The following is a 24,066-nucleotide window of genomic DNA, read 5'->3' as shown; positions in this document are numbered from 1 at the left end:
TCTTTATGTCTATGGTGATCTATTCTGCCGTGTTAAGGAAGAACGCCGTATGAGCTTTCAGGCGTTGCCAAATTTCCTTTCTTAAAACTCGAATTTCCTGGTAAAGTTATGAGTGTTTTCCTCTAAATTTTTTACATAAATTTGTTCGAGATCTCACCTAAAGATTCTGAAAATTTAGAAGATAAATATTCATAACTTTCCTCAAAAATAAACATTTTATCAAAGGAGACTTGGCAACTCTCGAATGTTCATACGGCGTTCTTCCTTAGCACGGCAGTATTGAACGCTAGTACGTTTACAGCTGGACCTCATGTGGAATCATCGTGCCTTAACTCGCTTGCTATCTTTATTGTTCAATGCCCATCGCCTCACAAGGCCCACATAATTTTGATGGTCCTCAGGTGAAGTTCAGTCTTTTTTTCCCACCATTTTTATGAGAAAGCGTCCTCAAAAATGTATATCCACTGCTATCCTCCTAGGAGAGATTGTGATGTTGCAAATTGGATATATCATTAAGAACGTCCACTCAGTGCAGGCAATGTAGTATTGAAATGGATGAATAAATGCGTTACAGGCTGGAAAAACATTTGGTTTTTCCTAGTAAAACCAGTGTTGCAAAGTAATGTCCTGAGTCTTGATCCCACATGACGTGTGTAGCCATCAACTGTGACATGGTGCTGAAGTTGATGGAACCAGCAGCAGTTTTTCTGAGATGCTCCTCAAATTATGTGCAAGACTTATAGTCCAGTAAATAAATCTAGCAATTTTCTGGGAAAATCCATATAGTCAGGGGGCAAACGTAACAAAACATATTCCGTGTGCAGGTTCGTGGAGGCATATTGTGCAATACATCAATCTCTTCGTTTTGATGTCTAGAAAAAGAAAATCGATGATGGCCATCTCAAATTTCATACAAACCCCCCCCCCCCCCAAATTCAAGATGGCGGCCAAAATGGCGGTTTTGGGGTAAAAAAATTTTAAGTTTGCAATTACGTCGTGTCGGATGTCGATTCTTATGTGTTTTTGATCGTAGAATCTGAATTTTGAGTCCAAAATTAGCCCAAAGTTCATTTTCAGGCCAGAATCCAAGATGGCGTCCAAAAATACCTCTTACGGGTACTAATTTGCCTATTCGGGTCTACATGCATTGTGAGGTATCAATTATTAGGTTTTCAGGGTCGTCGAGTCCGAAAATGAGGTCCATTCTCCGCTGCAGCTCTCAAGAAGCCCTAAAATAAAAAATGGCACCCCATATGGCCACCGGTCTTGCGGATGAAACTGCCATATAGGGCAGCTGTAACAAACAATTCGTTCAAAATCAAGTTTATTGGGTCAAGAAGTTCGAATAGAAGATCAGATGTTTACTCTCATAAAAAATTAAGCCTCCGAATCGAAAATGGCTGCCGACATTGTTGCCAGTTAGAGGCGCAGACCGGTAAATGACTAATATTAAGGGATTTGCCAAAGGTGGGGTTTCGATAAGGGCCGTTGTTGGGCCCATACCCTGAAATTCTTCAATTCTACGATTGTTCGCTCATTTAAAGTCTAAAGTTTGCGGAATGTATCATGATTATGTCATTTTCGGTCTATTTATGGGTACCTAATACTGGCCTAAACATGGGACTAAAGGTCGATTTTGGCAAAAAATGCGGGTTTCTTGACATTTGACGTGACGCTGTTTCATAACGATCCCATCATCGAAGGAGAATATTGTCCTTCAAGTATGTTCATTAAGGATGTAAGATAGTCACTTTGGCCAATTTTCGATGATGGCAAACCTTGCGCTCAGAGTTAAAACGATCTTCTTAGAATTTTCTTGTTTTTCATCATTATTTAAAATGGCAAAATAAGGGCGACTCATCTTAAACCAGAAGTAGATTCCTTGGCGGAAAATGTACGACGCTGGTCATAACCTTCCTCCAAAAAATTAATGGATAAAGCCCCCCCCCCCCCAAAAAAAAAAAAAAACCCCTATGTTGCCATATTTTATTGTCTAACATCACAGAAAACCGCGTAATTATTTCAGTATTTGGAGGCTGTTTTTCGTAGAGCACATTCAGCAAAGTTCAAAACCCTTGATTTTTCATACGTTACGATCACATGATTAGTGATTATATAAATGCAATGGAAATGTTGCATGTGTGAGGAATTTGTGATTTGATTATCGATTCAAATATGAAAGTTCGCGAGAAACACGATGGTGCCACTCGTTTTCTTTGAAATCAGCTTCCAAGCTCAAGAAAAGCTTTCAAGTCGAGGCCAAAATGGAGCGGATAGATGGCCGACCGACCGACCAACCAACGAATTACATTTATATAATCACTAATCATGTGATGGTAACGTATGAAAAATCAAGGGTTTTGAACTTTGCTGAATGTGCTCTACGAAGAGTATATATCTCCATATACTGAAATAATTACGCGGTTTTCTGTGATGTTAGACAATAAAATATGGCAACATAGGTTTTTTTTTGGGGGGGGGGAGGCTTTATCCATTAATTTTTTGGAGGAAGGTTATGACCAGCTGCGTACATTTTCCGCCAAGGAATCTTTTTCTGGTTTAAGATGAGTCGCCCTTTTTATGCCATTTTAAATAATGATGAAAAACAATATTTTCTTTTTCTAGACATCAAAACGAAGAGATTGATGTATCGCACAATATGCCTTCACGAACCTGCAGACGGGAATACGTATGCCCCCTGATTAATATATAGAAGGTTTTTTCGCGGAAACATGTTGCAATAGGCTACCAGAACAACATATAAAAAGTTTACCTACATCGGCTGTCCGCTAAGGCCGCCATCTTGAAAAGAGGGGGGCGGGGGGCCAAAATACGCCGCCGGCGACCGGTTTTTAGCTTATATCTTGAAAAATATCAATCCTACGGACAAACGTTAAAGAATCTTTTAAAAAGATCATAAAATTTCCTATTAGAAACACTACATTTATCTAATTGCGACTTCTGGTTCGTGAGATATGGCGATAGTTTCATGCGGCTAGGAAAGTCGAATCTTGCGTGAAATCGTGTTTTTTCAACGAAATCTGTGATTATCTTAAAAACGGCGAGTCTGAGGCAAAAAACTGTTCTTACCAAAATAAAAGAGCATAAAATGTCCATGCTAAAAATGCTTATACATTTACTAGGGGGTCCGCCCCCGGAGCGCTATGCGGTCCGAACCAACGGCGGCCACTACGCGGTGAGGCTCGGCTTGGCCGCGCCATGAATTGTTGCGGCCCAAGACGAAACAGCTTCACCTTTTTGGTAGATTTACCGCGAAGGTAAGTTACATTATCCATCTCTATATTACACAGCTACAAGCAAAATCTTGGAAGCACTATTTCTGACGAACTGCCGGACCGATAAGGATGATCTTTACGTGTATGTCATCTGTAGTAGATGTAGATGTGCAAAAAATTATGAAACCCCGAACTTTTAAAACTTTATGTTGTAGAGCTTTTAAAGCTCATGTCACTGAATTCCAATGTTAATAGCGTGAGAGATATGTCGTTTCCGCTAGAAACGTCAGGGTGTGGGATTCTACCTGAGTGACTCGAATGAACAATAAAACAATGGAAAAGCTCGTGAAGGGATCCTCATTTGAAGAGTTGAGGAACGGTGCATCGCTCAGGGTTCAAGGTTCAAGGTCCAAGGTATGAGGTTTAACTCAATTTTTCCTGGATTCTTCCGGATTCGATTTGTGACATTGGTCCATTTACTTGATTGCAGAATTTCTATTAATATTTATAGCGATAAACAGCAGATAAAGTGAGAAGGCAGGCGCTGCGTCGCGTCGGGACGGACCAAATATCATTACCTCTTAACGGTCGAAATCCGATTTTTTTTTTTTTTTTTTTTTTAAATTAAGTATTTAAAATTAATGTAAGAAATGGAAATTTCTCCAGTAAGTGGACTGTGAAATTATGTACTGCCAGCTATTCCTCATAATTTACAAATCTGAGTGTTACGTCAAAAATTTTGTAATCGATGCAGCTCGAACACAAAATGGTGTATTAAACTGGAGGAAAATTTTTGCCTATACACATGCGTATAGAGCCCGCGAAGCGGGCTGCGGGCGCGAGGCGCCCTCCCGGGGGTTGGGCCGCGTAACGGTCAGGGGGCAGGGCCCCCTAGTTTAAGTTTAAACTCATTTCATTTTATCATTGAACTTCTCTCCCCCCCCCCCCCCCCCCCCCTTATTTCATTCTAGTTGTACCTATAGTTAATACCTAACTGTCAATGGTCACGATTGAAGATAATGTTATAATGCTATGCTTTCTTAATCAAATACAATATGTTAAACAACAAATCTTCTTTTTTCAAAGTAACTGAAGGGAAATTAATTAATACAAAATATAGAAATAGGGAGACAAGCATTTCCTCGTTTATTACCTTCAGCGGTTGTTGCCACTTTAAATTCATCCTCTACTTCCTCCTTGATCAGTGTTTCTGCTTGATTGTTGCAACCCAAGCCGAAAGAGTGTAGACAAATATCACTGCATGGTAGACCAGCTCTCTTATAAGAGCAGCGGTTACCACACCCTTTCGAACTTGTTCATGAGATGATCTGTAAAATGTCTTGGGGGGCAGGCAGGTTGTTTGTGTTGACGCATAGGCACAGGAAGGAGCCCGAGTGCCGAAGATTTCCATTTCTATTCCTTGGGATTCACTGATTCGGTTTTCTTCCTCTCAATAGTTAAACTTGAAAATATACGCGTAGATAGTGTTCTTTGCATACATCTGAAGTTGGGAGCAACGTTTACAGTTTCACCACAGTTTTGTGCCTTGCCAAAGCACGATTAAAACATTGAAATTAGCATTGGTTCAAAGCAGTAACTGATTTTTTAGCACCGCACAGCAAAAAATGAGTTGTTCATCCGCTTGACAAAGCTCATCTTGAGTGCAGTTGGTTTCATCAAATTTCGCAGCAATACGAGAGACTTTGCCTCATTTTTTTAACAGTTTAATAAATTTGCCTTTCCCATTGCCACGCTATGCTGAAGTGGTATCATACCCACGGACGGCATGAATAAACAGAATGCTGCTCTTCAAAGCACCCGATGTTCGCAATTGATTTGTGCTAAAAAGAACCCCGCACAGAGCATGGGCTCAGCGGCTCTCGGTGAGAATCGATGTAACTTTAATAGATTGTTATAAAGTTCATAATTAAGGGAAAGCCAAAAAATTAGCTCACTTTTACAAGTAGAAGCTGAGATATTCGCGATTGAACCCGGACTATTTTCTGTGCGGCGGAGGTAAATGGGCGCTCCGCGTCGCCGTCGCCTTACTTTGCTCATAGAGTACAATAGAGTCGCAAAGTACTGGAGCGCCGATGAAGCCAATCCATTAACAGGCGTTTCCGAGCCGCGTGTGCTCCGAAAATTGTGAACCATTTGTGAACCCAACGGCATTTTGTAACACGGTGGCTTATGGAGAAATCAAGGACTGCTTGTATTTTTTCGACTTTTTTTAATTCCATCGGTATTAATTTGTACAAATTTTGCTTTAAATAGGTATCCAAAGCCATAATGAATCCATTAATGTATGTTACTCCTGGGTAATATTCATATATGGACTCAATTTCAGACTTATTACCGGCCTATACTTGGCTGGTTCAATGTGTGTGGACCTAGCCGACGAACGGAGCCGAGTCGGTAGTGGGGAGGTGGGGAGCGCTGAGCGCGAGTCTCTGCGTATGCGTCGTCGCTAGTCGCCGCACACTAGTCTCCGGAGAACTGGACAAAACAGCCTCGAAAAGTGACTTCAACGGCGATCCAGTACTTTGCGGCTCTATTGTACTCTATGACTTTGCTCGAGCACTTCGGCCAGGAAACCCCCTCTCCCCACCAGGTAGCTACGATGTCGCATTGTTTACACTCGCAAGGGGAACTTACGGACCTGCTGCCTCCGATTGGGCTGAATTTTTTTTTACAGACTCTATGGACCAATTCTAGAGGTTAAGTTGAGCCGTTTTCCCGATTGCGCAATAGGAAGGGCGTAAAAAATTCCCAAAAGTTGCGTTTTCGGCGTGTGATTTGGTCGTGCGGCGCTTGGCAACACTGAAGCAGCCTCTTGTACCGCTTTATCGGCCTGAAGGTTTCAGCGGAGTCCGGAGCCCTACTGCACACGTACTGGTTCCATGATAGTGATGTCCCGGGTTCGATCCTCGACTTTTTATTTTCCGCATGATCACGTAAAATTTTATTTTTAATTCTTCATCCGCATTTATAAATCAAGCAGTTCCGATCACTATCCCCCCCCCCCCCCCCCCTCATTTTACGTACATTTTCCCCCGATATTTATTCACATTGGCCACATATAATCGTATGAAACTTCATTGATATAAATTAATGAATTAAAAAGCAAAGGGCTAAAATAATGTGTTTCTTGGTGACCCTTGCGTGCACATGGGTTTGGGGTTGCTCTTCGATTTATTTACACATTACATATTTTTCCAGGAAAACATTGGGAGATAATGTAGTAACAAATAAGGTTTTCTTTTGCTTTTTAATTCATTAATTTATATCAATGAAGTTTCATACGATTATATGTGGCCAATGTGAATAAATATCGGGGGAAAATGTACGTAAAATGAGGGGGGGGGGGGGTAGTGATCGGAACTGCTTGATTTATAAATGCGGATGAAGAATTAAAAATAAAATGTTACGTGATCATGCGGAAAATAAAAAGTCGAGGATCGAACCCGGGACATCACTATCATGGAACCAGTACGTGTGCAGTAGGGCTCCGGACTCCGCTGAAACCTTCAGGCCGATAAAGCGGTACAAGAGGCTGCTTCAGTGTTGCCAAGCGCCGCACGACCAAATCCCTCGCCGAAAACGCAACTTATGGGAATTTTTTACGCCCTTCCTATTGCGCATTCGGGAAAACGGCTCAACTTAACCTCTAGAATTGGTCCATAGAGTCTGTAAAAAAAAATTCAGCCCAATCGGAGGCAGCAGGTCCGTAAGTTCCCCTTGTGAGTGTAAACAATGCGACATCGTAGCTACCTGGTGGGGAGAGGGGGTTTCCTGGCCGAAGTGCTCGAGCAAAGTAAGGCGACGGCGACGCGGAGCGCCCATTTACCTCCGCCGCACAGAAAATAGTCCGGGTTCAATCGCGAATATCTCAGCTTCTACTTGTAAAAGTGAGCTAATTTTTTGGCTTTCCCTTAATTATGAACTTTATAACAATCTATTAAAGTTTCATCGATTTTCACCGAGAGCCGCTGAGCCCATGCTCTGTGCGGGGTTCTTTGGGCTGCATTTTGCCCTTAGCTGGTTTGAGTATTAAGACGTCGCTTGATTCAGGCGTTAAAGCTATATCATTACAACAAGAAGATCGATGTCCACACCAACGATACCAACTTTTTTTTTACTTTCCTCTCGGCAGACTGATAGCTTCATTTTCGATGAGAGTGTCCGCATCGTCCTCTGCTTGAGATACTTTAACTTGACTCCCTGTAGTAAAGTGTTTCGATAGCAAGCAAATCAAACGCGCCTCATTCTTTTCATTAGATAGAAGCAAGTCCTGGGCCACGGATAGAGGAGTGTCCTCAAAAAAAATTAAGGCAGGACATTTCTTAAGGCTATTACGTCGTCACCTTTCTACGCTTTTTGTAGAATCGGGTGCGCTTTTTGTTCGTATCCATCAAAAACAATTGAACCTTCAAGACCGTCATGCTTTTCAACATATAGGCACCCAATAAGCGATTCCACCGTTTAAGGTAATACACGAAGAAATGCTTGTCTTATTCCTATTTCTATATTTTATATTAATTCATTTCCTTTTAGTTACTTTGAAAAAAGAAGATTGTAGTTTGACAAATTGGATTTGAATAAGAAAGCATAACATTATAACATTATCTTCAATCGTGACCGTTGACAGTTAGGTATTAACTATACAACTAGAATGACATAAGAGGGGGGGGGGGGAGGTTAATGATAAAAGGAAATGAGTTTATGCTTAAATGGATAATGTAACATACCTTCGCGGTAAATCTACCAAAAAGGTGAAGCTGTTTCATCTTGGACCGCAACAATGGAGATGTTGCATGAGTGAGGAATTTGCGACTTGACTGTTGATTATAATGTAAAAGTTCGTGAGAAACACGATGGTGCCACTGGTTTTCTCTGAAGTCAATTCCCAAGCTCAAAAAAAGCTCTCAAAGTGAGGCCAAAATGGAGGGGATATCCCACCCTACCCTGAGAGTCCACATCTACATCAGGACAACCTCTCCATGCACAGATAGAGAGCAAATACGTTGACAGGGCTGCCACTTTATTTGGGGACTCCAAAACTGAAAAAACGGCAACTCTTCTAATGTATTTGCTCCCTGTCTTTGCATGGAGAGTTAGTTTTGATGCAGAGGTGGACTCTCGGGGTAGGGTGGGATATCCCCTCCATTTTGACCTTAACTTGAGAGCTTTTTTTGAGCTTGGGAGTTGACTTCAGAAAAAACCAGTAGCACCACCGTGTTTCTCGCGAACTTTTACATATGAATCAAGGGTCAATTTGCAAATTCCTCACATATGCAACATCTCCATTCATGGCGCGGCCAAGCCGAGCCTCACCGTGTAGTAGCCGCCGTTGGTTCGGACCGCATAGCGCTCCGGGTGCGGACCTTCTAGTAAATGTATAAGCATTTTTAGCATGGACATTTTATGCTCTTTTATTTTGGTAAGAACAGTTTTTTGCCTCAGACTCGCCGTTTTTAAGATAATTACAGATTTCGTTGAAAAAACGCGATTTCACGCAAGATTCGACTTTCCTAGCCGCATGAAACTACCGCCATATCTCACGAACCAGAAGTCACAATTTAATAAATGTAAAGTGTTTCTAATAGAAAATATAGAAAAAATAGCCGGTCGCCGGCGGCGTATTTTGGCCCCCAGCCCCCCCCCCCTTTTTTCAAGATGGCGGCCTTAGCGGACAGCCGTTTTAGGTAAACTTTTTATATGTTGTTCTGGTAGCCTATTGCAACATGTTTCCGGAAGAAAACCTTCTTTATATGGATTTTCTCAGATTACCCCTATTTAGAGCTAATTTGACTGGACTATTATGCTGTGACAGTGGTTCTCAAGAACGCTACGATAAATAAGTTAATAAGTAGTCCAGTCATTTGAGGATAATGGCCCCTATGCGGTTTTAAGAGCGAAACTTTTTTTCTCACCTGATTTCTCATCCATAGAGGGTCCTTAACGAGAATCCAAATTTGCGACACCGGCACCTTATGGGGAACTCCCCATCCCCCAAAATCGAATAAAACCGCCATAAATCTGCGTTTTTCTCTCGTTTTTCGGCTAATATCGCAAAAACCGCTCATTTTTTGAGTAAGTGTGTAAGAACTTGCCTAAAAGTAGATAAAATTACGAACATTTTCCACCCGGTCCGAAATTTTTCCGATAAAAAATGTGCACACTACAAGGTTGCCAAAAAAATTCCAAAATGTTCAAAATTTCATTTTTTTAAGGTTTTTTGCTGGTAACTTTTTTTCCAGCAATTTTAGAACGTAAGTGTAATGAAAGTAGATTCAAAATGCTACAATTTTGTGTATCAGACTTGTCTGTATGGCGTAACGAAACGGCCGGCGGCGTTGCCAAAGTTACGGTCTCCAAGGGCATTTTCCGCGGTGGTGCATTTCATGCAACTGCCCCACTCAATTTTACTTGAAAAATTTTGCGAAAAACTCTCTGGATTATGTTTTCTATGTATTTTTTAGCGCTGAAACCGAATCTGAACGTTTCTGCCTTCGATTTTTGCCGCTAAAGCCGCCATCTTGAAAAAACGTTGCCTAATCTCATTTTTTGACCAAAAATCGTTAATAACTCGTTCCTTGTGCGTCGGGCGGCTAAACAAGTTATTGCAGAATGAAAGTACATACATTTTGGTTTAGAATTATGTATCAAAGTTATGATAACATGCGTATACCATCCGCCAGAGCGCGTTGAAAATAGCGGGAAATTTGAAAAAATCGCATTTTTTTGCGGTTCTCAAATATCTTTTTTCCTAGCGGTTTTGCGGGAAAATCGGTAGCACAAAAATGAAAGTAGACAAAAAATGCTACTAGAATCAATCTTAGTTTTTGGACCAGTGATTGTTACAGCATCAACGATTTGTGGTCAAAAAATGAGATTTGGCAACGTTTTTTCAAGATGGCGGCTTTAGCGACAAAAATCGAAGGCAGAAACGTTCAGATTCGGTTTCAGCGCTAAAAAATACATAGAAAACATAATCCAGAGAGTTTTTCGCAAAATTTTTCAAGTAAAATTGAGTGGAGCAGTTGCGTGAAATGCACCGCCGCGGAAAATGCCCTTGGAGACCGTAACTTTGGCAACGCCGCCGGCCGTTTCGTTACGCCATACAGACAAGTCTGATACACAAAATTGTAGCATTTTGAATCTACTTTCATTACACTTACGTTCTAAAATTGCTGGAAAAAAAGTTACCAGCAAAAAACCTTAAAAAAATGAAATTTTGAACATTTTGGAATTTTTTTGGCAACCTTGTAGTGTGCACATTTTTTATCGGAAAAATTTCGGACCGGGTGGAAAATGTTCGTAATTTTGTCTACTTTTAGGCAAGTTCTTACACACTTACTCGAAAAATGAGCGGTTTTTGCGATATTAGCCGAAAAACGAGAGAAAAACGCCGATTTTTGGCGGTTGGGGGGTTCCCCATGAAGTGCCGATGTCGCAAATTTGGATTCTCGTTAAGGACCCTCTATGGGTGCGAAATCAGGTGAGAGAAAAAGTTCCGCTCTTAAAACTGCATAAAATTTCCATATGACTGGACTAAAGTAATAAGTTGATAAGTTAGGATAATTGACTGTAAAACACCCAAACCAAGTATCTTTACAAAAACGTCTCGTTGTTTTAAAATCTTTGCTCCAATAAAAAGCAATGCAGTCTTTTTTGAAGTGGAACAAAGCCTCGTTCCTTGAAGTTTTCACAGAATTTTCTTTGTTGAGAGTGTTGAGAGAAGAACAATCACATAAATTTTTTAGATTAGACATTGCGTAATTTTTCATTTAAAAAGGAAAGAGTTATAGGGAGTCGCAAACTGAGGTATCAATTACGGGAGTTTCACCGTCAATACCTACGTCTTAAGTGATTAGGTGGGGATTCGGCCGGTCGGATTTTCCGTGGGGATTCGGCCGGTTTCTGATTTATTATTCAAAGTATGGAAAGTTTGGCAACAATGCACAGAACAAACATGAATAAAACGTGGTATACAAGAAATGAGCTATTTAACGTATTGTACTTACTTTATACTCAACGCTGAGACCCAATTCCTGAACTTTCCTCCAAATTGACTGGTTAAAATGAAAGTTACACCCGTGCAATTTTGCGTCTGGATATAAATTTGACAAAACGGATATGACAGCAATCTCAAAATCTAAACAGAAACTTTCTGGCTTCCACGTTGGAAATTTTTCGTTTAACAAATGAAATAAGCGTTAATAAGTACGTTTCTGCTTGTTCGGAAGTAAAGCGTAAAAAATAGGAATGCAGCAAAGAGAATGGTGGGTGCTTCTGTACTTTGCATGAATTGTATACAGTTGAGCAAATTGTTTTGGACATGCATAAAATGTCCCGTCAATAAAAAAGTCTTGTTTAACAGATAGTACTTCTTGGATTAATTTTGTCCATCCAAACACTAAAATTGGGTCTTTTTGACCGTCGTCACAAATTAAAAAATTGTATCCGTCCGACTGTCAGTTCACGACCCCGATAAGCATGATTTCAATCTCGAGATGTCACCAACATGATAAGAGTATTCCTCTGCTTCGCATTAGTACATTGTTGCCTAACTTTCCACACTCTGGATAATAAATCGGAGACCGGCCGAATCCCCACGAAAAATCCGACCGGCCGAATCCCCACCGTCCGAATCCCCACGCGACCGTCTTAAGTAATTCCTAACTTCCACATCACTTGAACGTCCTGCTTAAAACTCCCTCTCTTTTTGATTTAATATTAATATTCATTATATCCTTATTTGTCACCATCATTCCAGATTGAGTTCTACAATTCCTCAGAAATTTCAAGAAAAATTCAGGGAATAGTGGATGCCATGAGACCTCATTTCAGTTCGCAACCGGATTCCTACTATAGTGATGCTCTCTTCTTTATATCTCTTGGACTTCATCTGGTGGCTCCTACGACTATAAATAGAGCTGCTATGTTCGATGTTGATATGGAATTTAGAAGTGACATAGTTAACCTTTTTCAAGAATTCGATAGGTAATCAAAGTTTCTATTTTTAATAACATCAATAAGTACATACGTGAAATTCCAATTGCCAAGTGTAGGAGTATTAATCTGATAGATATCCCAAAAGCGAATTTTCGCGATCGAATATGGGTCATTCCACGTCAACGCAACCAAGCTCGGAACTCGACCCCCTCCGATTTGGCTGAAAATTGGTATACGGGGTCATTCTAAGAAACTAATTTGAAGGGTTTTCCCATCCGACGCCCCGTTCGCGAGATCGACCCCCAAAGATGGGGTGAATTTTGGCGATATTCGAAAACGCCCGTTTTAGCGATTCTCATTTTCTCGACTTCCCTCTCTTTGACTCTCCATAGCGAGACTCTGTATCAATCCATTATACTTTGAAATAGTGTTTCTAAACCGCTTTTTCATGAAGATTCTGAATATGCCATCGAAATTGAGCTAAATATGATTTAAATGACCGGAATTTAGGCTTTTTTAAAATTTACGATTTTTTCGCCATTCAATGTTTAAACTGAATTATCCAAAATACAGTCTCTCCGATTTTCGATTTTTTTTTAAACTTCAAGCTTAAGATACATACTTTTGGTTGATAAACTTTTTTCAATTGCTATCGGACGGTTAAGGGCCTAAAAAAATTCAAGTAGGCCAAAACAGGTCAAAAATTGGTACAAAAAAGACGATTTATTACATGTTAATCCAAATATTTCGATAATGAACACTTCAATTATCGATATTTGCCCCCCAGTTTACCCTCCAAGATGTATAAAATCAGACTATCAACGCTTTCCATACATTCACCGATCGATTAATGGCCTAATGGAAACCGGAAACCGACCGAAAATCCTCGATATTGATGCAAAAAGACGATTTTTCACACCGTAACTGGTGCATTTCATGGATTGTAACTGCAATTTTCAATTTTCTCTCTCTATTTCAACTTTAAGGTGTATATACTTTCGAGTAATAAACTCTTACTAACGTGCATCGATGGGGCACGGATCCAAATGGAAATGAAAACCGGCCGGAAATGCTCAAAAATGACGGGAGAAGGCGATTTATTGCATAGTCAGGGGAGCATGTGTTCGAAAATTACGTCCCGTTTGCACTTTTGTGATGCAAGTTTACTCTCTTCATTTTGGTCCCTAGAATGGGAAAATCTTTTGTGTCATCCGCCGCCAAGACAGCCATCTGTAGGCGGCAATAGAATGTTCAGTATCCGGTGATTGGAAATACGCGTGTGCACGAGGGGCATATAAATAAGTAATTTTTTCGAGTCAGTGAATCTATCCTGAAAATTTTTTTTCTAAATATATTTTTCTTTAATTTTTTTTCTCAATAATTCTTACTTTTCCATAATTTGATTTGATTTGTTTTTGATTTTTTTGTTTCCGATTTGAATCGGTCATATACAATGTTAAAAATCGTTGATTCCGTCCGACGGACAATCTGGAGTGAGAATGAGTAGGGCAGTGAGATTCAGTGCATAGATGCTGAGATGTGTCGCATGAGTGTGAAAAGCACTCCGCACCGGAGCTTCAGTAGGGCCCTAATTCACGCGCACCTCTCTCTCTCGCACCAGCGCTATATACTGTCTCTTCTCCCCTTTAGGCCTACCACTCCCAGAATAAAATTGAAAAATTTAAAGAGAAAACAAAGAAATAAAAGAATAGAATAGTAGAAATAGTAGAATAACAGAGACAATAGAAGAGAAATAAAATAAAGTAAATCAAATGTATGATAAAACTAGGGGGCCTGCCCCCTGATCGCTACGCGGCCCAACCCTCAAGAGGGCGCCTCGCGGGCCCTATACGCATGTGTATAGGCAAAAATTTTCTTCCATTTTAATACACCATTTTGTGTTCGAGCTGCATCGATTACAAAATTTTTGACGTAACACTCAGATTTGTAAATGATGAGGAATAGCTGAAAGTACATAATTTCACAGTCCACTTACTGGAGAAATTTCCATTTCTTACATTAATTTTAAATACTTAATTTAAAAAAAAAATCGGATTTCGACCGTTAAGAGGTAATAATATTTGGTCCGTCCCGACGCGACGCAGCGCCTGCCTTCTCACTTTATCTGCTGTTTATCTGCTATAAATATTAATAGAAATTCTGCAATCAAGTAAATGGACCAATGTCACAAATCGAAGCCGGAAGAATGCAGGAAAAATTGAGTTAAACCTCATACCTTGGACCTTGAACCTTGAACCCTGAGCGATGCACCGTTCCTCAACTCTTCGAATGAGGATCCCTTCACGAGCTTTTCCATTGTTTTATTGTTCATTCGAGTCACTCAGGTAGAATCCCACACCCTGACGTTTCTAGCGGAAACGACATATCTCTCACGCTATTAACATTGGAATTAAGTGACATGAGCTTTAAAAGCTCTACAACATAAAGTTCTAAAAGTTCGGGGTTTCATAATTTTTTGCACATCTACATCTACTACAGATGACATGCATGTGAAGACATCTACATCTACTACAGATGACATGCATGTAAAGATCATCCTTATCGGTCCGGCAGTTCGTCAGAAATAGTGCTTCCAAGATTTTGCTTGTAGCTGTATAATATAGATGAGGTCGAAGACTAAATGGAATTAAAGAATTAGAGGGAGCATGGAGATGAAGGAAAAAAAAGAGGTGAAGAAAAAAATTAAGTAGAAGGGAAAAAACTAAATGAGGTTTAAGAATAGAATACTCCTCTCTTTTCTCCGCATTTGACGTTTTAGCCATTGAACCCAAGTAACAGTGATCGCGATAAATAGCGATTTTATCGGTAATTATCGGGATTATATCGGTGGAAATTTACCGCAATTTTATCGAATAAAAAATTGCGATTTATGGCGATTAAATCGCTTTGCATCGCAATTTTTTGTTTAATAAAATCGCGATCAATTTTTGTCGATAAAATCGAGATTAAATCGCCATATAGCGCGGTTTCGGTTGCGATAATATCGCGATAAATTGCCGGGCGATAAAATCGCGATTTTATTGCAACAAGATCGAGGATAATCGCTTGGATGTTGATGATCTTAGGGATTTTATCGCCGACAAAATCGCAGCAAATCGCGATTTTTCCGTTGATAAATGCTACTTGGGAAGAGCCAAAATCGGCCGCCATCTTGGATTTTGGGCATTTCCGTTGGTCGAATGGTCTGTATGACAATTTTTCTGGAATCTACGATCCAAAAAACATGAGAATCGACACCTCTCTTGACGTTTTGTGCCGTTTTACCAAAATTTCAATTTCAGCCTCCATTTTGGCCGCCATCTTGTTTTTGGGGCCTTTGGCATCAAAGTCGGAGAGTCCACAAAATATTTTCCCATTCTAGGGACCAAAATGAAGAGAGTAAACTTGCATCACAAAAGTGCAAACGGGACGTAATTTTCGAACACATGCTCCCCTGACTATGCAATAAATCGCCTTCTCCCGTCATTTTTGAGCATTTCCGGCCGGTTTTCATTTCCATTTGGATCCGTGCCCCATCGATGCACGTTAGTAAGAGTTTATTACTCGAAAGTATATACACCTTAAAGTTGAAATAGAGAGAGAAAATTGAAAATTGCAGTTACAATCCATGAAATGCACCAGTTACGGTGTGAAAAATCGTCTTTTTGCATCAATATCGAGGATTTTCGGTCGGTTTCCGGTTTCCATTAGGCCATTAATCGATCGGTGAATGTATGGAAAGCGTTGATAGTCTGATTTTATACATCTTGGAGGGTAAACTGGGGGGCAAATATCGATAATTGAAGTGTTCATTATCGAAATATTTGGATTAACATGTAATAAATCGTCTTTTTTGTACCAATTTTTGACCTGTTTTGGCCTACTTGAATTTTTTTAGGCCCTTAACCGTCCGATAGCAATTGAAAAAAGTTTATCAACCAAAAGTATGTATCTTAAGCTTGAAGTTTAAAAAAAAATCGAAAATCGGAGAGACTGTATTTTGGATAATTCAGTTTAAACATTGAATGGCGAAAAAATCGTAAATTTTAAAAAAGCCTAAATTCCGGTCATTTAAATCATATTTAGCTCAATTTCGATGGCATATTCAGAATCTTCATGAAAAAGCGGTTTAGAAACACTATTTCAAAGTATAATGGATTGATACAGAGTCTCGCTATGGAGAGTCAAAGAGAGGGAAGTCGAGAAAATGAGAATCGCTAAAACGGGCGTTTTCGAATATCGCCAAAATTCACCCCATCTTTGGGGGTCGATCTCGCGAACGGGGCGTCGGATGGGAAAACCCTTCAAATTAGTTTCTTAGAATGACCCCGTATACCAATTTTCAGCCAAATCGGAGGGGGTCGAGTTCCGAGCTTGGTTGCGTTGATGTGGAATTACCCAAATCATCATCAAACGAATTGATCAGTGCTGAGTGATACCGATGATCGGTGATAGCAGGAGCCAATCAAAGTTCAGATTTCTTTTTAAAATGAAATTACGAAGATAATAAGAAAGCACGGAACACTTAATCACAGCAAATTGCAGAAACACCAGACTTGAATTGACAAAACGCAAAAACAGAAAGCAATGACGAAACAAAAATTCTGGTGAAGGATGAAGTTTCTGGCATCGATTGCATCAATTAAAAAATCGAATTAAAGTCCCGAGTTGAATTCGAAGTTTCAAATTGATGGATTCCAACGGTCTCCAGTGAGACCAAGGAAGAAGTCGAATATCATTCAACTGTAAATGATGTTCAATCGCAAAAATTCGCTTCAAGTAGCACAGCGCAGCGAAAATACCGATTGCAATATTTTTACATCATTTAGTTGATTTAAGCCGATTTTAAACAAATACGAAAGTCAGCTCCATGTGTCAGAAAGACAGGTACTATGCAATGCAATGAATAATTGTAATTTATTTCAATCTTATTGCAATAAGTTTCAATTAATGAGGCCCCTCCAAATAGGAATTAGGCAACATACACAACAGTAAGTGGAATTACATTATTTTTACTATGTAATTGCTACTTATTGCAATCTGTGCTACTTGGGACCTACTTGTGCTACTTAAAATAATAACTACAGATATTGTTGAAATGTGCTCTTTATATCTACATGTAGTCCAGTAAATCTAGCTTTTTACCTCGGATGCATTAGCACAAACTCCCTTTGATACATGGCGTCTCCAGGTACCCAATAAGACAGAATAAAACTTTACCAAATTATCCCAGCCACAAAGTGGTAAACTGCAGTTTTTCAAAATGGCGGCTAAGGCGATTTTCTAAAAGGATCTTCGGACGGTTTTTCCTTTATATCTCAAAAATTATGTGTCAAACAAAAAAGTCGCCAGCCGTCAATTTCAGTTTTCTAGTTCATAATATTCTTGGCAAGAATCATATCTGAACCTTAGGCTTTTATTATTTTTTTCTTCCGAATTTTACGAATTGAAAACAACAACTGGCAAAATCTGCTAAAAATTTGCGGTTCTTTGTGTTATTTTCTTTTTTTTCTTTCTTTACCAGTTTTAGCCCGAAATATTTGGTCAAACGTTACAAACAATGAGACTGCTGAAAAGTAAGTTAAAGGGGCACGTGCAAAACGGTCCATTTCACGCTCGTGTCGGATACTATTGAAACTTACCCTATTCATTCATCTAACAATGCCCCATGTTTTCCCAAAGTTTCAAGTCCCCAAAAAAATTTTTTTTGGGGGAGGGGGAAGTGGCGGGCTGGCGGGGGATCAAAGTTGAAAGTCCGCGAATTTTTTACTCGAAAACTACGAAATATATCGAAACGCGGTTTAATTGAGCGTTTTCAGCGTGGAAAGAGCTTTCAGAAAATGTATAATATCATAGGGTTTTGTCGACTCAATCTCGAGTTATCGCCTCCGAAGCGCCGGAACGCTAAAAAATGACCCGCTTTTTTTTCACGTTTGGGCCGATCCCCAAAATAGCCCATTTTTAATTTCTTTAACAAAAACTGGTATGTTGTTCCTGACTTTCTGTAGCCCCTCTAGCTTTTTACCGCATGCTGAGGAAATGTTTTGTTCGCAAGTTATAAGCGCGGAAAGAAGCGAAAGTCGGGAAAATCGGCTCTTTTGAACTGCGTGCGTCGCATGGGCTAGAAGGAGAACGCCCCCGCCTGCTCAGTTTAGAGTCCCTTTATACCCAGAGTTAAGACAACTCACTTTTGGCTACCTTTTGGTTGGGCTGAAAGTGGCCTAAAAAAAAATCCAATTCTGATTGGTTCTCGCTCATGGAGTCACAAACGAGTGCACCAAGATGGCGGTGACTCGAATGTGAACAAAAATAATGAATATATTACCTAATTGTGGTTTATCAAAAGAAAATTGTTATTTCCATCGGTCCAAAATGAAAATAGATTAAGAAATCATTCACAAACCAATCTCATTTTCTTTTTAATTGATCAATTAGTTGATGTCGTTTTTGTGTGACAGACATCGCAAGATTCGTGATCCTTATCCCTCAATATCGTTCGTTTGGGTGCACTCGTTTGTGCCTCCATGGCCAGCCAAGACCGGCTGTCAGTCAGCTGATAATCGAGTTGTCTTAACTCTGGGTATAAAGGGACTCTATCTCAGTTCGGCGAATCACACTCCTCTGCCGACTTCGCATTGTTGCCACATGTCTCTTGATTCGTCGCCGCGCAAGATAGCCGGTTTTCCCGACTTTCGCTCCTTTCCGCACTTATAACTCGCGAACGAAACATTTCCTCAGGATACGGTAAAAAGGGCTTCAGGGAGTCAGGAACAACATACCAGTTTTTCGAAGAAATTAAAAATGGGCTATTTTGGGGATCGGCCCGAACGTGAAAAAAGAAGCGGGTCATTTTTTAGCGTTCCGGCGCTTCGGAGGCGATAATTCGAGTTTAATTCGACAAAACCCTATGATATTTTACATTTTCTAAAAGCTCTTTTCACGCTGAAAACGCTCAATTAAACTGCGTTTCGAAATATTTCGTAGTTTTCGAGTAAAAAATTCGCGAAAAATTCGTGGATTTACAACTTTGACCCCCCGCTTCCCCCTCCAAAAAAAATTTTTTTGGTTACTTGAAACTTTGGGAAAACATGGGGCATTGTTAGATGAATGAATAGGGCAAGTTTCAATGGTATCCGACACGAGCGTGATATAGCCTGTTTTGCACGTACCCCTTTTACATGTGTCCACCCATTCTTTTTATTTTTCATGGCCTCTCTGTGAGCCGAATCATTTAAAAGTATGAAGGTAATATTTAACAACAAAGGGGCTTAATAGGAAACGGCAGCAAAGTCCCTCTACCAAGGCGAAAATCGTTAAAAATTTAAAATTTCCTGTGAAATCATTTTAAGCGTAATTCCTTTAAATACGCTTTCCAGTTCCGTTCTGTAAAATTTAATGGGAAACAACGCTTTTTTTCGTGTTATAAATTTCACCACCATTCTAAAAAGAATTTATAAGTTGTGCTTTGGGCGAAAACTAACCAATTAAATGCGCTGACAACGGAAAACACAGTTAAAAGGGTGTATTCAGAAACGGCAAAATGGCCCCTGGCGTGGTTTTGAACCAATTTATCCCAGTGCCATAACCATGGCAAGATTTATTCATCACATGTTTTTTCTTCAGATTTGGACCCCAGGCACTTTTTGGACTTGCTCCAGAGTTGACACCTGTTTACCGTCACATTCTGTACCGCTATCGAAATCTTCACAAGGATACCCTTTTCGGAAAGTCATTGATCGAAGGTGGATATCCAGGACTCAACAGTGGTGTCATATTATTCCGATTGGACAGGATTCGCCAATCCGATGTGTATAACATGCTCTTACAGAAGAATAGCTCTGACTTTTTGGCGAATAAGTACAATTTCAAGGTACGTTTAGTTGACTCAGTCCATAGTACGCCCCAGTGAAACCTTCCCAAGTAGAACTCAGTTTTTACAAAATGAAAAATAGGAATGGTAAATGAGGAGAACCAACGAGTTTGGAGATAGACATTATGTATTTGTAAAGAACAAGTGAACAAGTCCGACCTGCACCAGGGTGCGTGACGTCATCAATATTGCAGTGTTGCCAAGTGGTAGAACATAAAATCCCCTCTTTTTGGGACACTGACAAAGAAACAGTTTTCACTGTGCGAAATACGTTTAATGACTTTAAATAACAATAGAAAGAGACGGATTCCTTATCTTGATAGAACCAAAGTGAACTACTTACAATAAAGGAGTACAATTATTTGTGAGGAAAAGAGCACTTAGTACATTCTTTAAAGTGAATATCTAAAAATGAAGAAAGAATATCCGAAGATACATTTTTTAAAAATAAATATGAAGTTGATTTACTAGGGAAATAACCACTAAGGAAAGGACAGAGAAGAAGAAAGAACTAGCGAAATTTGTTCTAGATCTACATCCCAAATAGCACAGTGCAACGAATGAGTTGCAATTTACTCAAACTGAATTTCGATTTTGCCTCAATTTTGTTTAATTAAGTTTGAAATTTTTTTTACACTTTAACTGCAGTTTTTTGGCAACATCTGCACCACTGCAAAAAAACGGCAATTTTGTTTCTGCAAAAATTGCAATTAAATTGTTAAAAAAAATGAAATTAAATTTAAACATGCTTCAATTTAAGAAAATCCAATTTTTTTTGGAAAAAAATGTGACCCGGAAATTTAGCCCTTTCTTTTCTTTTGGAGAAGTCATTGTTACAGTACATTTAAAAAAAAAAATAAGGTGAACAGAATATGAAGGTGACCCGCCCCTCCGGAAGGAAGCAATGAGAATTGATTGCGCTTCATTTTTTTTATCAAGGAAGAAAAAAGATTTTCTTTTCCTTCGATGAATGATTAGATGCAGGCTGATTTTAATATTTCCTCCCTGTTGCATGAATGATTCCTCTTTATTCATCTCTGAATCGTCATTATTTTCTAAAAAAGTAGGTAACTATTCCTTTGCAAGGTTATTGTAAATTTTTGTGAATGATTAATAGAAAAATTTGTAGAAAAACAAAAGTATAATCAAAAGAAATGAGGAAAAACTAGAATTACATCAAGGAATTACAATTCAAAAATAAACTTTGAACATTTTCAAGAATCCTTAACAATAAGAAATAGGAATAAAATGGTTCTCATAGGTTGTAAAAAGGTATATTATCACAACATTCCTATCCAGATAATATTGCAGTTAACATGTAAAACTATTAAAGCTCCCAAAAAGCCTTATCAAAGCTAGGCACAATATAGGTAACTGCTAACTTATTACAGAAAAAGTGAACACACTAAATATGTACTAAGAACATTGAACCCTAAAAAGAGGACTTTACAAAAACCATTTCTTATAGTTAGCACAATATATAAGGAGTAAATTAAGTAAAGGAAATTCAGAGAAAGAAAATAGTAAAGAAAAAATAGGAAACAACTTATTCATAGCTTGTTTGAAATGGAATGATCCGTTTGGTTTACTTCCATGAACGATCAACTTGAGAAAACCTTGAAGAATGTGCGGAAGATATTCAGCTCTGAAAGAGTTCTAAATATTACAGCTGCTTCAACCCAAAGCCAAATTTAATTATAAATTTGAGGGAAGTAAGTTGACAGAGAAACAAACGCACATCAGTTGTGGTCCACCACAATGCAGATTAATCTACAAATGACCTTAAAGACAGTTAAGAGAATAAAGCTTTGAAAAATCAAAGAAAAATAACTTTGGAATTGAGGAAAAATTTACTGAAGACAAAAAAAAATTAAAATTTAAAGAATCAAAGAAAGAAGAGCAACTGATGCTGTAGTGTCATCAATAGGCAGCATTATATAAAGGTTACCTTCCACAGTTAAAATTTGAGAAAACTTTGCTTGAAGTGCTGAAGATATTCAGCTCTGAAAGAATGCTACATATTACAGCAGCTTCAGTCCCGAAGGCTTTAATTATAAAGGAGGTAAGTTGATAGAGAAACAAACGGACATCAGTTATGGCCCACTACACTGCAAATTAAATCTACAAACGACCTTAAAGACATTGACGAAAATAATGTTTTGAAAAATCAAAGGAAAATAACTTTGGAATTGAGGAAAAATCTACTATAGACAAAAAAAAATTAAAATTTAAAAAATCAAAGAAAGAAGAGAAACTGATGCTGCAGTGTCATCACTAGGCGGCAGCATTATTTGGTCTTCCACAATCAATCAGGAGCTGGCCCGAGGTTTGATCGGTCAAGTCTTTGTAATCAGAATATCTGCTTTTTCACACTTTCCGGACAACATCTGAAATGAAATTGAAAAAATTAAAATTAAAGCACTGACGATAAAAAATGTTTGAAAATGAGGGGCCAATAGAGGAACAACACTGAGGCTATTAATTATGATGAAGCCAAATGGAAAGAGAGAGAGTGAGACCAGGACAAAACCGATTCTGGATAATGGAAAACAACCTGAGTTCGTTAAAGCAAGTTGATACAAACTATTTTTTTTTACTACTTCAAATATCCCACAAGAGACACTCCTGCGCTTCAGGCCTGTCCCCCCGCAGTCCCTACTGAACAACCAGCCCCAGGCAACCATTGATTAAGACTATCAAACTCTGGTCGCCTGGCCAGGAATCAAACCCAGGACCTCCTGATCATAGAGCTAGCGCTACAACCACTACACCATAGAAGGCCGACAAATAATGCCTAGATCTGACAAAATTGTCTCTCTTGATATTAGGGAAAATTTGGAAGTTCCCTCTATAATAGAATCACAGGAGTCTTAAGGTGACAATGAATTCTGGGATTAAAAAAACAAATTGAAAAACTGGCTCATCATCCCCCCCCCCCCTTCCTCCAATACACTGAAAATAGACCTAATTTTCAGATAGAAAAAGAGTTGAAAAGTTGCTGGGGGAAAGACCTCTTACCTAAGATGAGCTGAAAAGTCTTGAGGCTCTTGAATTTCTTCTTTTTTTCGGCATTTTTCTTGTTCTTATGCCCTCCTTTTAAGCTGTAAAGTGCAAGCAGTTGTTCTGACATTAACTCTCTAGTCATTTTCCTTGCTGTTTTTGATACGTAGCCATCATTCTGACTTTCATACGCATATACCTTTGCCTGAAACAAACAAAATAAGTATTTGTGATATTTTGGGTGAAAGATTATATTTGATTCCAATTACCTCCTTTCAGAAGATCCATTTTTAATACGTAGCTTGATCAATTATCAGATGGACTACCATGCGACACCCACAAAATAACAATATATTCTATATAAGTTGCCAAACTCCTGCAGATTAAAATACTCTAACTTTTGCAAAGCCATTACAAAATGTGGGCTGCATTTTTAGCACCAACTTATCTCAACCAGAAATTTAGAGCAAAACCCATTTTGCTGCGAGCAAAAATATTGAGTCTTCGAAATATACCAAGACTTACTTTTATTCATGAAATTGTGGGAAGCTGATAAAATTATTGTCTGTGAAGATTTTATATTAATATAAATTCATAGGTATTAATATATTCATAATAATTTTGGAAGGGATAAAAATCTTTTCAAAGTAATCGTTGGTTTCAGGGACAATTTAAGTGCCCATTAGAAAAAAATCACACACTCCTGATACTTTGCGCCTGAGAAGTTTTTTCAGTGGATAAAAACAGGCTATGCAGCACTGCATTTTGTTCTTCAAAATACAAAATTACGCTCCGTCAAGAAAATTAAACGGCTAACTTTGCATTGCCAAAATCAAAGCAATGAGAGATTGCTGACACGAGTAAGGATGAAAGGAGAAACAAGTTACACAGCTGAAATTGGAAAAAGATGAAAAAAGCCTAGAGGCACTGAGATGGCTAATTTATACAGTGTAGATACATAAAAGTGCACAAATACTTACAAGAAGATCAAAGAATTTGTTG

The 24,066-nt window shown here is 38.9% G+C and overlaps 1 protein-coding gene across 12 annotated transcripts in view; it reads left to right on the top strand.

Moving 5' to 3' along the window:
- Positions 1-24,066, top strand: part of Xxylt (Xyloside xylosyltransferase) — a 167,718-nt gene that overhangs the window by 2,467 nt on the left and 141,185 nt on the right. For 11 of the 12 annotated variants that reach the window (XM_072297141.1, XM_072297139.1, XM_019052956.2 and 8 more), the window contains exons 2-3: positions 12,016-12,242; positions 19,818-20,064. In XM_072297141.1, the coding sequence (XP_072153242.1) occupies positions 12,016-12,242; positions 19,818-20,064 (474 nt within the window). Of the gene's footprint in view, positions 1-12,015; positions 12,243-19,817; positions 20,065-23,728; positions 24,060-24,066 lie in introns of those variants that run through there. The other variant, XM_019052959.2, reaches the window with a different exon arrangement.

This window comes from Bemisia tabaci, chromosome 2, assembly GCF_918797505.1.
Source record: "Bemisia tabaci chromosome 2, PGI_BMITA_v3".
Classification (NCBI taxonomy): Eukaryota; Metazoa; Arthropoda; class Insecta; order Hemiptera; family Aleyrodidae; genus Bemisia; species Bemisia tabaci.
Note: the sequence above shows the minus strand (reverse complement) of the source record. Positions and strands in the feature narration are given on the sequence as shown.